The 12,404-nt window shown below is 44.2% G+C and overlaps 1 protein-coding gene across 1 annotated transcript in view; it reads right to left on the bottom strand.

Moving 5' to 3' along the window:
* Positions 1-12,404, bottom strand: part of CDH4 (cadherin 4) — a 426,603-nt gene that overhangs the window by 85,498 nt on the left and 328,701 nt on the right. Inside the window, exons 5-6 of the mRNA XM_017815353.1 lie at positions 11,549-11,704; positions 3,298-3,442 (exon numbers count right to left, since the gene is read on the bottom strand). Of these exons, the coding sequence (XP_017670842.1) occupies positions 3,298-3,442; positions 11,549-11,704 (301 nt within the window). The remainder of the gene's footprint in view (positions 1-3,297; positions 3,443-11,548; positions 11,705-12,404) is intronic.

Genomic DNA, 12,404 nt, shown 5'->3' with positions numbered 1-12,404 from the left:
ATTCCTGTCAAGGGTTGCTTCAAGGTGACTCACAGAGAGCACACTCCTTGGGAACCCAGGCTGAGTGCTCTGCAGACTGGGAAGCCCCTTCACTTAAACCCCATCAGACTGTCTAATGAGTCTCTTCACATTGCTGCCAATTCTTTTAGCTCTTGGACAATTTTGTATATTTATATTTCAGGCTAAAGCAAACTTGCTTCCGTAAGAGGCTGAGTGCCCAGCAGTATCACACCATTCTGTGGGCTGGAGCACGGCTCTTTCCTGCATTCCCATTTCCTTGGTTCACTCTACCCTCTGGCTTATTCACTGTTGAGTCAGTAGGTCACACCCTTACTTGGTCACTCTCCATCCCCTGCTGTGGCCAGGCACAATTTCCAGCTCCCTGGCAGGGTCAGAGATGAAGCACCACACTGTGTTCCAGCTCAACGCACCCCAGCCCTAAGCGGGGACCGTGCTGTGCTTTGTGGCACAGAGTCCTCCAGAGGCACAGCCCTGCCTGCTGTGCCCACACACCGCGGGCCTTTGCTTCACCCTGGACCCTGGCTGTGCTGTGACAGCACCGCAGAGCCCCTTCCTGCTCACTGGAACGGGATCTGCTCTATTGATCCTGCTAAAGCCTTACTGGGGCTTTCCCTGCAGCTCAAGGTCACTGCGCCCTGCTCAGCCTGTGCCTAACAGCATATTTTTGATGGTGTTGCTCTGCAAAATTTCCATTGGTAGGGATTGAGCTCCGTATGTCCTTTTTTATCTGTTTGTGGTTGGTTTTTTTTTTAAATCTGTGCAAAATCCTGACTGACTCCAAACATTCACTGGCTGCTCACTCTAGTTACCCTTAGAGTCAGCATTTATTTGGGACACTCTATAATCCAGCTACTTTTCTCATCAGAGGTGTGCAAAATTATTAAAAACATTGCAGATACTGTCATAATCAAGTAATCCTGCATTTTTAATCACAGCCATTATAAATGGGCATATGGAATATGCAAGAAATAACAATTGCACAGGGTATCCAGGGAAGCATTTTCAGTCCTCAGGCACAGTTCAACAGCAGTGAGCAGTGGAAAATAAGTGCTGAACTGTAACATATAATAAGATTTTTTAGTTTGCTTGAAGCATGGATATACACACATATGCAGATATATTTTTATAGATGCATATACATATCTAACTTCCTGTTGAATCAGTAATGAACACATTCCGCTGTTATCTTGAAGAATATGCAGTGTCTTTCATTTGTCAACCACTGCTACAAAAAATGAATTCTGGGCACATATTTCTTGCAATGGCTGGTGTGGTATTTCCTTAGTTATTTTAATACTGTGAAGCATCTTGAACTAAAAAGTTTCTAAATTTTTGCAAGATCTATGCTTAGCTAAATACATTGTCTAGACTTGTCTCTGCACAAAACAGGGACACATAACTGTGAGGCAAAGGAGAAGCACTTGGATATCACCAGTAGCTCCATGACCTCTCTATCACTTTCTCAAAGGCACAAGATCGTGTTTCTTGCCAAGTACATGGAATGAGGGCCTCCGATACCCAATTCCTAGGAGGCTCTACAAAAGTAAAGAACAGAAATTCAATACTAATATAAACCTTTAAAAGAATACCGATTAAACAGGAAAGAGAGAAAAAGAACCCCCAACCAAATACATCAAAGACAAATGTAATTGCTTTTGAATAAAAACAGATTGCTTTCTACCTTCCTGCCTTAAAGGCAAGCACTCCAGCCTGGGATACAGAATACCAAAAATCACTGCTGGAAGCAGAGGCACAAGTATTTTGTAGGCAAAGTTATCCTATTCTGATTTAATAGCTCAAAGGCTTATCTGGATTTCAGACAAGAAGAGGATGCAATTTACTGCTTGTTTCACACAGATGAACAGAGCTCGTTAAAACATTTGGGAACACTTTGAATATTGATCTGTCCTCGAATAAGATGTAAGAAATTCATTTTGCTATGAAAATGTATCAATCTTCAAACCTTGATATGCCCCAAAGTGGCCTTCAAATGAAAGCTGGAAAATCCTCTGGGAAGATGCCATTAAAGCCATCAGCTCAGGGGCGTCTCACATCCCCTCCTCCAAGCAGGACTGGGATCAGGACTTTGAAGCTGGGACATCATCACCCAAAGCGATCAGGGAGGGAGCTCTACTCGTTCTTTCCACAGAAATAAAGTCACGTTCTGTCCCCACTCTGTGCCACCACAGCCTCCCGTTCCTCACCGTGCTGGAAGACAATCAATCACGGCTGCGAATCACCTTGTTAAAAACAGTGCCCACCGGAGACTTCGCTGTGACACCTCCGGCAGCGGAGACACCGTGATAAATGTTTGCTGACACAAACCAAAGTCACAAGGTATTTAACCCCTCAGCTGGCAAACAACCGAGGATACAATGTGCCTAGGAAAAATCTCCCTCCGATTTCAGGAGGCTTCCAATTGTTCTGGTGCTACAGGGCAATTTATGTTCAAAGAATGGATATGCTCATATTAGTTACACTCGGCAACGACCCACAACAACCCTGCTACCATTTTGGAAATAAAAAATCAACTTTATAGTTGAAAACAGAACATTAAAGATCCTTATACCTCTGTTTTTTTTCTAGCACATAAACATGTCCACGTAAAAATCATCACTTTTCCACATACAGCTTACACCACCGCTAATTTTTCACCCATAAACTTTCTGAAATTGTATTTCAGGGTTTTCCCCATTTCACCCTCTGTTAGAAAAGTCTGTGGGAACAGAGGATGAGCCTGCAATTTCAGTGGAAATATTCCCCCTTCCGCAACTTTGCGTCGGGCCCCAAGTAAGAAAGTATTTTCTGCACACCTTGGGACACAGACTTATTTGGAGTCTGACTGGATGCCAGATATTGAGTTGGCAAATGACTGGATTAAATGTCATGGAGGCGGATATTCAGCATTTCAGACACAGGGTCAGTGAAAGGCCACTGCTGGGTTGGCTTTCAGTGCTCTGTAATTAGAAAACCAGCCCTCTACGTGCATAATGAGCATATGAGAATGGCAACACAGAGCAGATCTCTGAAAAACTGCTGTTTTTACAAATTCCACAGCTAGGAAGGGACCACCAGGATCCAGGTTCCCTCCAAACCAAGTCTGCACTTTGTCTTCAGAAAGAGACACAAGACTCTTCTCACCTTCATCAGTCTTCCATAAAGAGCCAGGAAGAGCAAACCTTTCCCTCATCCCTCTATTCCAAGCGCAGGCTAAGCCACCACACCAGATGAATGGCTGAGAGGCAGTGAAACTTTAAGACTTTTTTTTGACTGTACCTGGTTTAGAGCCTTCATCAACAGACCCATTATAGACTTGGTTGATGAACTCCGGTCTGTTGTCATTCATATCAATCACATAGATGTAAAGGTCAATAGGATTCTCCACCTTGTTTCCATTCATATCCACTGCATGAGCCCGGAGCTGGGAACAAGCACAATGAAAGCACAATATCAGCAATTGGATTTGTTGCAGAGTAAGAGACCGTTTTGCAAGGATTGACTTTACCTCATAAATACTTTCTCAAAATTCAATGGAGCAGGTATCTAATTCCAGCAGAAAGCACTGCCATAGTTTCCATCTAGACTCTACCCACAGACAGCTTTTCAGGGCTTAACATAATACTGAAATAATATTTTAAAACTGCGATTGTCAATGGAAACACTTTAACTCTGGTGCAGAGATGCTATCTCCTTCACTGCTCACAGACCACTGTATTTTAATTTTTAAGCCACGGTGAACTTTGTCTGACAGTCTGAAAAGCAAATTTTGCTTAGTTCCAAATACGGCGAAGAAATGAGTTTGAGCGAGAGGTTTCTTATGGGAATCTGCAGCCTTTCACACCCACAATAACAGGGATTAATAGTGAAGAGATTTCAGAATGACATTAGTAGTGTTTATTGTTTGTTTAATCATGGTCTCTAGGAACAGCAACAGCTACCGACCCCATGGCTCCGTGCACCAAAAGACATTTAAAAAGTCCCTTTCCCTCAAATAATGGGAGCCCCTGTGACATTAAGAATGAAATATTTTCCTCAGGCTTGACTAAAATACCCAGTGCTAATGCATTTCAATAACCACAGTCACAGTGTTAAGCCCTCAGTTAAAATGGAACTGCAGCTTTATCTTATTAGCAATAACCATCAGTAATAATGCCCAAAAACAAGAGCATCTGTTTTCTGAACAGGAGAGACAGATACAGCATGTCAAAATGAGTAATTAATAAAACAAAGCAATCAACAATACTCAGGAACAATCAGTAACCAGGTGAAAAAAATGGATAGCTTTCTCATTAAAGGGAACAGATGGCTACTCTGAGTGGTGTGTGGCTGAATGCGCTGCCGACACCGGCTTCGGGAAAACTCTGACGGCGAGGGAAGAGCTGCGCGGCCCCTGACCACGGATGGCAGCAGGGAGGCACTGGCTGGCTGTGAGCACTGCAGACTCTGGCTATCATCCCTCTCCATTTCAGCCTCTGTGAGCACTGCTGAGCCTCCGCCCTGCCACAAGAACTGGGGACAGCACTCGGGATGGCTGTGTGACATCCAGCAAGGCTGGTGGGCTGAAGAATGAAGGCTTCAGAGGACGTCAGCTTCACAGACTCACAGACTCACAGAACGGTTTGGGTTGGAAAGGACTTTAAAGCTCAACTAGTTCCAACTCTCAGTCACGGGCAGGGACACTTTCCACTAGACCAGGTTGCTCCAAACCCCGTCCAATCTGTCCTTGAACACTTCTAGGGATGGGGCAGCCACAGCTTCTCTGGGCAACCTCTTTGTGCAAGGGCTGGCTGGGAGAGCGGGGCTGAAGGACAGGGGATGCACCAGCTCGTGCCATCCAGAGGGATGGAGGCCTCTGGTTACTCCCAGCAGTTCCCTGCACCATCAGGCTGCTGCTGGGAGTCAGAGCTGACATGCCAAGGAGGTCTCAGCTCCTCTGATGCATGACAAATAAATGTGCTAATTGCATTAGCACTGGTTCCTGTCTTTTGCTCTCGCTGTGTAGGTGATTGATGCAACTTTCTCCTTCATGTACAGTGCTCAGAAGTCCAGAGCTTTAACAAAAGAGACTGCACACCATTAGGATGGGCTGGCTTAACATTTAATCAAGCAAAGAGAACAAACTGCCACGTGAAATGAGCTGGGAGAAAAACATTTTTTCTAGAAGAAAGTTAAGCAGCACTTTTTCTTTAAAGCCTGAGGAAGTCCAGCTTTGCCTTCAGTACAGGATGTACCATTTGTATTTCATGAGTTGCAATGCTCTTAATATCTGCATTTCTTGACTGCATACGAACTGCTTTGGCTCCCACCTGTTGAGCTATCCTTCATCATGTCAGATGTAGCAATTCAATAACTTTACAGTCAGAGGTCAGACTGTCTTTGAAAAAAAGTAATTTGGAGCTAAAATTAAAGTTATTATCTTCAAACTGAGGCAGCACCGGGCCCTCTCTTACAGCATTTCCAGCAGCAGAAATGGTTCCATTCAGAGATAAAGCAGAGAGCAAAGCTGGTATCTCCCCCCTCAGATCTGACTCTCCCCCTGCAAATTTTTAATTAGATTTGATAGCTTTTGTTTGAAATCTCCAGGAGTAAGGGATTTCTCAGCAATGCACATCTATCTGCTTGTTGCACTCACTAAGCACATGTATCCATCTACGCATTGCTGCCTGCACTCAAGGAAAAAAAGATTCAATAAGCAAGACTGCAGGAATCTCATCAAACTTGGGTGACATGCTCAAGTGTCACCTCTGTCCTGAGTCCTCAGCACTGGGCTGAGTTATGTGAGGGGGGGGCAGTGGTGGGGCACACTGGTGTGGGCACTGATGTCCTGACTAACAGCATCTGGGGTGTCAGGAGGATGGCACATGTCCCCAAACCCAGTGCAGCAAAGCCTGTGCCACTCTGGCCTGGGTTGTACTGGGGTCTGGGTGTCCATAGCTGCTCCTCTTCTGCCCTCAGTTGTTCCTGCTGCCCTTTCTGCAAAAGTTCTTTCTCTCCTGCTCCATTTTTACCTGATCTCAATGAATATTTCTATTTTTTTTTCCCTCTTGTTCCTGCTTCCATTAATTTTCTCTATCTGTACTCTTTTAACAACTCTCATGTGCCAATGCCTCCACAACACACGTTGCTTCTCTATGGACAGTGCCAACCATGGCAGAGGGAGAAGGGAGTCCTGAGCCAGAGGGTTGAATTTCAACTCAGCTCAATGGGAAATCTTCTTCTTAGAGACCATTCCTCATTAGACATCATCCTCAGCAGATAGAGCAAACAAAGGAGAGACTCCAGGGGAGCAATCTGTCTACTGGGAAGCTAGCTGGATCTCCAAGGCAGATCAGATACTCCATTTCCCTTCCTTAATTCATCTTCTCCCTCGTTCTCCTGTCGTCCTTTTTGTATTCAGGAGGCATCCTCAAGCTGGAAAAAACACATTATTCTGGAGTCATTCTTCAAACACCAAGATGGGGCTCATTTCTGTGAGGCACAGTCTGAGCCCACGTGGTGCCCCACGGCTCAGGCTGCCACCTGCCCCCAAGCAGGTATTTTGGGGGTAGAGTGATGGAGAGGGTGAAAAGCGGATGCATGTGAGTGCTTTGTAGCAATGGGCAAGGCATAAAAACTGATGGCTGAGCTCTATCACACACACATGTCATTTTGAGATGGAAAACACACCAGTGAAAGGTCAGTGAGCATCACCTGGGCCACGGGACACATGCCAGACACAGGTCACGCACGAGTATTCAAATGGGAGCTGGTGGCTAGCTGAAGAGACAGTTAAGAAACATTTATAAAGTTGGTTTGAGATATTTACATTTTCCCCAAGAGGGAGAACACAACAGGAGTGAAGAAGGAATAAATAAAATCAAATGAAATACCTTGCAAAGGATTCTGAAAAATTAATACAGGTAGCCAGCTAATCTCTAGCTGATGAATCGCTCTGCTGTACACAAGCCACGGAGCTGGTTCGATATTCTTTAACAAATATTGCTTAAAAGTATGACAATTATTGCTATCATATTCAGCAGCAGCTACCACAGGTCTCTGAGGTTTTCCTACTGACAGTTTCCAGTGTAAATGCAGCTGTTGGCATACAAATGATTCGGTATCATGATTATTGATTACACCGGAGGCTGGTGGTATCTGAAGGTAGTTAGTCAAAGTCAACACAGTGAATTGTGTTAAATATGAATATTACTTACACACTAATACTACTAATACAAATATACATTATCAATCAGTGACAGAGCCTTTAAGGAATAAGCATACAATGTCATGCCTAATTTGTGTGCTCTTAATTGTGATTAAAAGTTCCATTTAGAGCATTGTGACACAAATGGCTGGCATTACTCAACATGGTTTAAAATACTGGAATTAGCTCTTGTATCCCCTAATTTCTAGTAAACTTTGTCTCTTGGCATTTAAAACAACTCCTTCTCGGTCTATAACCCACCTGTTCTACTCCAGCCATTTCTGAGGCAGTATTTCATCAGGCTGATGCTGAAGGCGCACACATATGTCTGGGACTGGATTAGGAATTGCTTCAAAGTTTCCCTAGGATGCCCAATACTTGAGTATCATAAGCAATGACTACTTAGTGACACGTTTATGTTGATGTCTTTTGAAAACAGAGCTTGAAAAACGTCTTGGAAAACTAACCTACCAATTTTCTATCCCTTGTACTTGCCAGGCCTAACTGCAGCTTAATATGAAACCGGTGCCTGGATCAGAAAAGACATTCAGAGCCACTAATTCTGTCAGCAGCACAAACGGGACTTTGGGAACGCAGTTAAATAAGGCCAAGAGAACTCATGCATATTAAATATTACTACCTGCTGAAACTTATTTGGCATGCAGGGAACATTAGGGGCTGACTGCGAGGGGAGACGCAACACATGCCTGTTGCAGTGAGACAGCACCAACATGGGGGGAATGTGCCCCCTGGCTGTGTGTCCCGTGTCTGTGTGCCCCGTGGATGTGTGTCCCGTGGCTGTGTGTCCCGTGGCTGTGTGTCCCGTGGCTGTGTGTCCCAGGGGTCCATCTCCAGCCACAGGCACTACTGGTGCTGGAGTGACTCCCACAGCATCACTCAGTGTCACATGAGCAGTTCCCCACCACAACGTGGTGTTGGTTAAGTGGCTGCAAAGCCCGTTTCATTTTTCTCTGCTCGTGTTTTCAGCTGACTCTGCGTCTGGGATTGTCTGCGAGGTCCCTGGAGAGTTTGTGCTCTGGTTTGTAGGGCAGACAAAAACAGATGAGGCCAAAATACTGCTGAACTTGTGATCACTGGGAGTGCCAGCACACACAGCACCTGGACAGGGGCTGAGAGTCCCAGAGGCACATACATCTCTGCATACATCAAGCTCGGAATGATCCTCCCTAAAAGTTCAAGAATGATGTCAAAAACAGGGGAAGTTCTGCTGCAGAACTCCTGATCTAATTAGAAAAAAATCTGTTTCACCTTAGGGAATGAGGTAGGTTTCATCAGACAAATGGCTTGCTGAATGCGGGGGGAGTTAAAACACTAGTAAGTTAAAAATGGTAGTCCTGAAGCAATACAGATAATTATGCATAAGAAAATATGTTGAAAATGTGGGAGTTAATGAAACAGAACTGTTCATATGTAGCCCCACAAACACTTGCAAATTATTGTTCTTTTTTTTTATAATTAGTTTTTAGATTACCTGGGAATGAAAACAGCAAGGACAACACTTGACAGTGACAGAGATGCTGAAAAGCCTTGATTCTGTTCAGGGCTGCAGAAAACCTGAAGCTGTATAAATGCACCCAGAGTAGGAAGCCTGTGTTGGACACAGAGCCCATGAACTGCTGGGTAAGAGGGACCTGGAGTGGTGCCTTGCAGCTCCACTGACATTCTCTACCCCAGCTGAAGAGTTAAGATACTAACCCAAGCTAAAGGAAACTACAGCACATGTCAAACCAATTTAAAGGTGGCCAAGTTCTACAGTTCAGATCCAAGCCTACACCTCAGTCACTGCTCTTCTAGCACTCACTTCAAGCCTGACTCCATGTTGTGTTTCCTTTCAGTTAGAGGTTTGGCTATAGAAAGTGGCATAAATTCACTGACTTTTTCAGAACTTCACCAGCCAAGACTTTGGACTGTATCTTCTTTCTGGAAGCTGGCTAAATTTTTTCCAGTTTCCAGCACTGTTCATTCCTACTGCAGGTTTCTGCTCTAGTGTTTGGGTCATTGCTTTGTTCATGGTATATTTATAAATGCTTTGTGAAGAGTCAGTAAACGAACAATAAATCATCATCCACTGCTACCAAGGCTGAAGGATCTAAAGGGCATTTACAGCTACAACTTAAAACACTCTCCATCACCTACTGTTCTGCTAAGAAAGATTTTCTATCACTCACTATTCCTGTCTATAAGGTCTCATAACATACTTATCACTCTCTATAAAATACATTTCCTGTAACCTTCAGAGTGTGAATAAGCTTATTTACATATGGATGTCACTAGTTCAAGGTTTCTGTAAGGAACAGAAAAGGCTGGAAATCCTGTGGTATGTGCAAGGCAGACTCATCCCATCACCTTTGACAAGGTGAGAATTCAATTTACTGAATTCACTGTAACTGGTAGGGTCAGTTCATTTTTAGGGGGCACAGGATTTGTTATGATGGAGGACAAAATCTTTCTCACCTTATGTTTTTGACTGAGTGTCTGATCGCAGACTTCACAGCAGCTCCCTCAAAAGTGTTAACTTGTGTATTGTATTATTGACTACACTGATAATAACCTGGCACTGCTGAAACAATATCAACAACGCTGAGATGACACACACTTTATCTCAAATATTCCTTTTTCAAAACAACCTCTCTTCCTATTTTCTTAGGCACGACAAACAAAATAATTGTTCTTGTTCACAGAGGATAAAATAAAATAAAATAAAATAAAATCTTCTTTTACCCAGAGGAAATCTCTTTTTCCACCCAACTAAAGAGGTAATCTATTTTCTTTATCCTTCCACCCCAGTCCAGAAGCTGTGTCAACATGGTTAACTGGATACCTGACAAAGCTGACAGAATGTGCCTCTCCGACGGCGCAGTTCGGAATATGGTGTCAGTGGAAGTGACCTGTACCACTTCACTGACATTAGAGCACCCCTGGAATGGCTATTACAGTGCCAGTAGATGTGGCTAAGGCTGATAGCAATCCATGAAACAACCTTTCACAACCACTCCAGGAGAGAACTAAAGCGTGGACGCAGAAAATGTTTGAAATTTTGCAGGGCTATCATGCAAGGGGCCACATATTTTCTTTTTTAGCAATCTGTGGGACTGTATCTGCTGTGCAATTACGCTGTGCAACAGAGGGGTTAGGATTTATATCAAAACGTAGCAACCAATTACACTCCAAGCATTCTGCAGGTAGAGCATTTTATGAACTAGAATAGCATGAGGCACCACTTTTGAGTGTAATTAATCTTAATTAATTCCCTCATATTTAATATTAGCCTATCTGCGTATTTAAAAACCTATCTGACACACCCCCATCATACTGCCTGAACATCTCCTAGTGAATTAAAATGAAAAATGACTATAGCAATTATTGCATGTTTAGCTGCAGTAATGATTCTTAAATTAGTAATTTCCCAAGACGTGCTAATGCAGTGACTGGCTTCTCATGGTTTTGGGTGGTTCAGTTTACACATAAATTTGCATGGATTTAACAAGCAGTGCAAAGTTGTGCCCTTTTAAACAAATGACTCTGACTTTATGTCTGAAAAGGACATCAGTGTATCACCACTGTCATAGAATCACAGAATTGTTTAAGTTGGAAAAGCCCTCTAAGATCATTAAGTCCAGCACTGCCAAGCCCACAGCTAAACCATGTCCCCAGGTGCCAGATCTACACGTCCTTTAAATCTCTCCAGGGATGGGACTCCACCACTGCCCTGGGCAGCCTGTGCCAGGGCTTGACAACTCTTTCTGCAAAGAAATTTTTCCTAATATCCAATCTAACCCTCCCCTGGCACAACTTGAGGCTGTTTCCTCCTGTCCTGTCACTTGTTACCTGGAAGAAGAGACTGTCCCCAACCAGCTAGAACCTCCTTCCAGGTTGTAGAGAGTGAGAAGGTCCCCTCCCCGAGCTCCCTTTTCTCCAGACTGAACACCTCCAGCTCCCTCAGCCACTCCCTATCAAACTTACTCTCTAGACCCCTCCTCAGCTCCCTTGCTCTTCCCTGGACATGCTCCAGCCCCTCAATGTTCTTCTTGTGGTGAGTGGCCCAAAACTGAACCCAGGATTGGAGGTGGGGCCTCACCAATGTGAGTACAGGGGGACTGTCACTGCCCTGGTCCTGCTGGCCACAGTATTGCTGATACACCCAGGATGCCATTGGCCTTCTTGGCCACCTGGGCACATGCTGGCTCATGTTCAGCTGCCACCAACCACCACTTTGCGTTGGTTTGGCTGATTTAGGGCGTCCGTTCTTGAACCCAGCAATTCTGGTGCAGTTTTGCTCTGAGCTTGTGAGCCCAGACAAAACTCCTGGTGTTTGATGCTTACATGGTAGGAAGCTCTTTCCTCCCTGTCCATCGGGCGTGTCACGTACATCCTGCCAGACACAGGGTCAATGCTGAAGACTTCCATGGGCGGCTGGTCGGCTCCCACTCCAGTGATGCTGTACCTGATATGGATCTCTTTGTCCTTATCGGAACGAATCTGCAGGGAACAACAGAGACAGGAATCCATAAGTTCTGGACAAAAGCCAAATGGACGTTTAAGCAACTTTAAAGAACTGAGCCTGAAAGCTGCACAGATGTAACACCACTGTCAATTCTGACAAGGGAGCTGAATGCCAAAGGTTTGGAGAGAAGCCATGAAAGGTGTATTCTGCATAGTTTCAGTTATTTTACTCCTCTTTTATTCATGATTATTCTCTCTAGAAATCATTGAAATTGTGAATTTTTGACTCACCCAAAATGCACAAAAACCACTGTTTACATATTACTGAAACCACAGTTTCCTTAAAGTGTCCAAATTTTTCAGCCATACCCAAAGTCTCCCAGCCATTAATCACTTCTGAAAATGCTGTCTGCAAGCTCCCACATCATATTCTCAGTCCCTGTGACTGTGCACACAAATACTCCCATGAAATTTGAAGAACAGGGCTGTTTGCTCCCTCTTTGTCCAATTCTGCTAGCTTGACAAGGCCAGGCTGAGAATCCCCAGTGGGATATTACCATTTCATGTGATTATTTGCTGAAGAGAATGATGTTTTGGACATTGTTTCTGAAAGCCCTTCCCTCCCATACCTTGCAAACAACACTGCAAACCAAGTACAGCACAACGAGTTACATGAACCTTGGATACAGAGCCAAGGAAAAAAAGAAGGGAGGTTAATATGTTGTCCTAGCAACCC

Source organism: Lepidothrix coronata, unplaced genomic scaffold (assembly GCF_001604755.1).
Source record: "Lepidothrix coronata isolate B3197 unplaced genomic scaffold, Lepidothrix_coronata-1.0 Scaffold49, whole genome shotgun sequence".
Taxonomy (NCBI): Eukaryota; Metazoa; Chordata; class Aves; order Passeriformes; family Pipridae; genus Lepidothrix; species Lepidothrix coronata.
The sequence above is the reverse complement of the archived record's forward strand: the minus strand, read 5'-3'. Positions and strand labels throughout refer to the sequence as shown.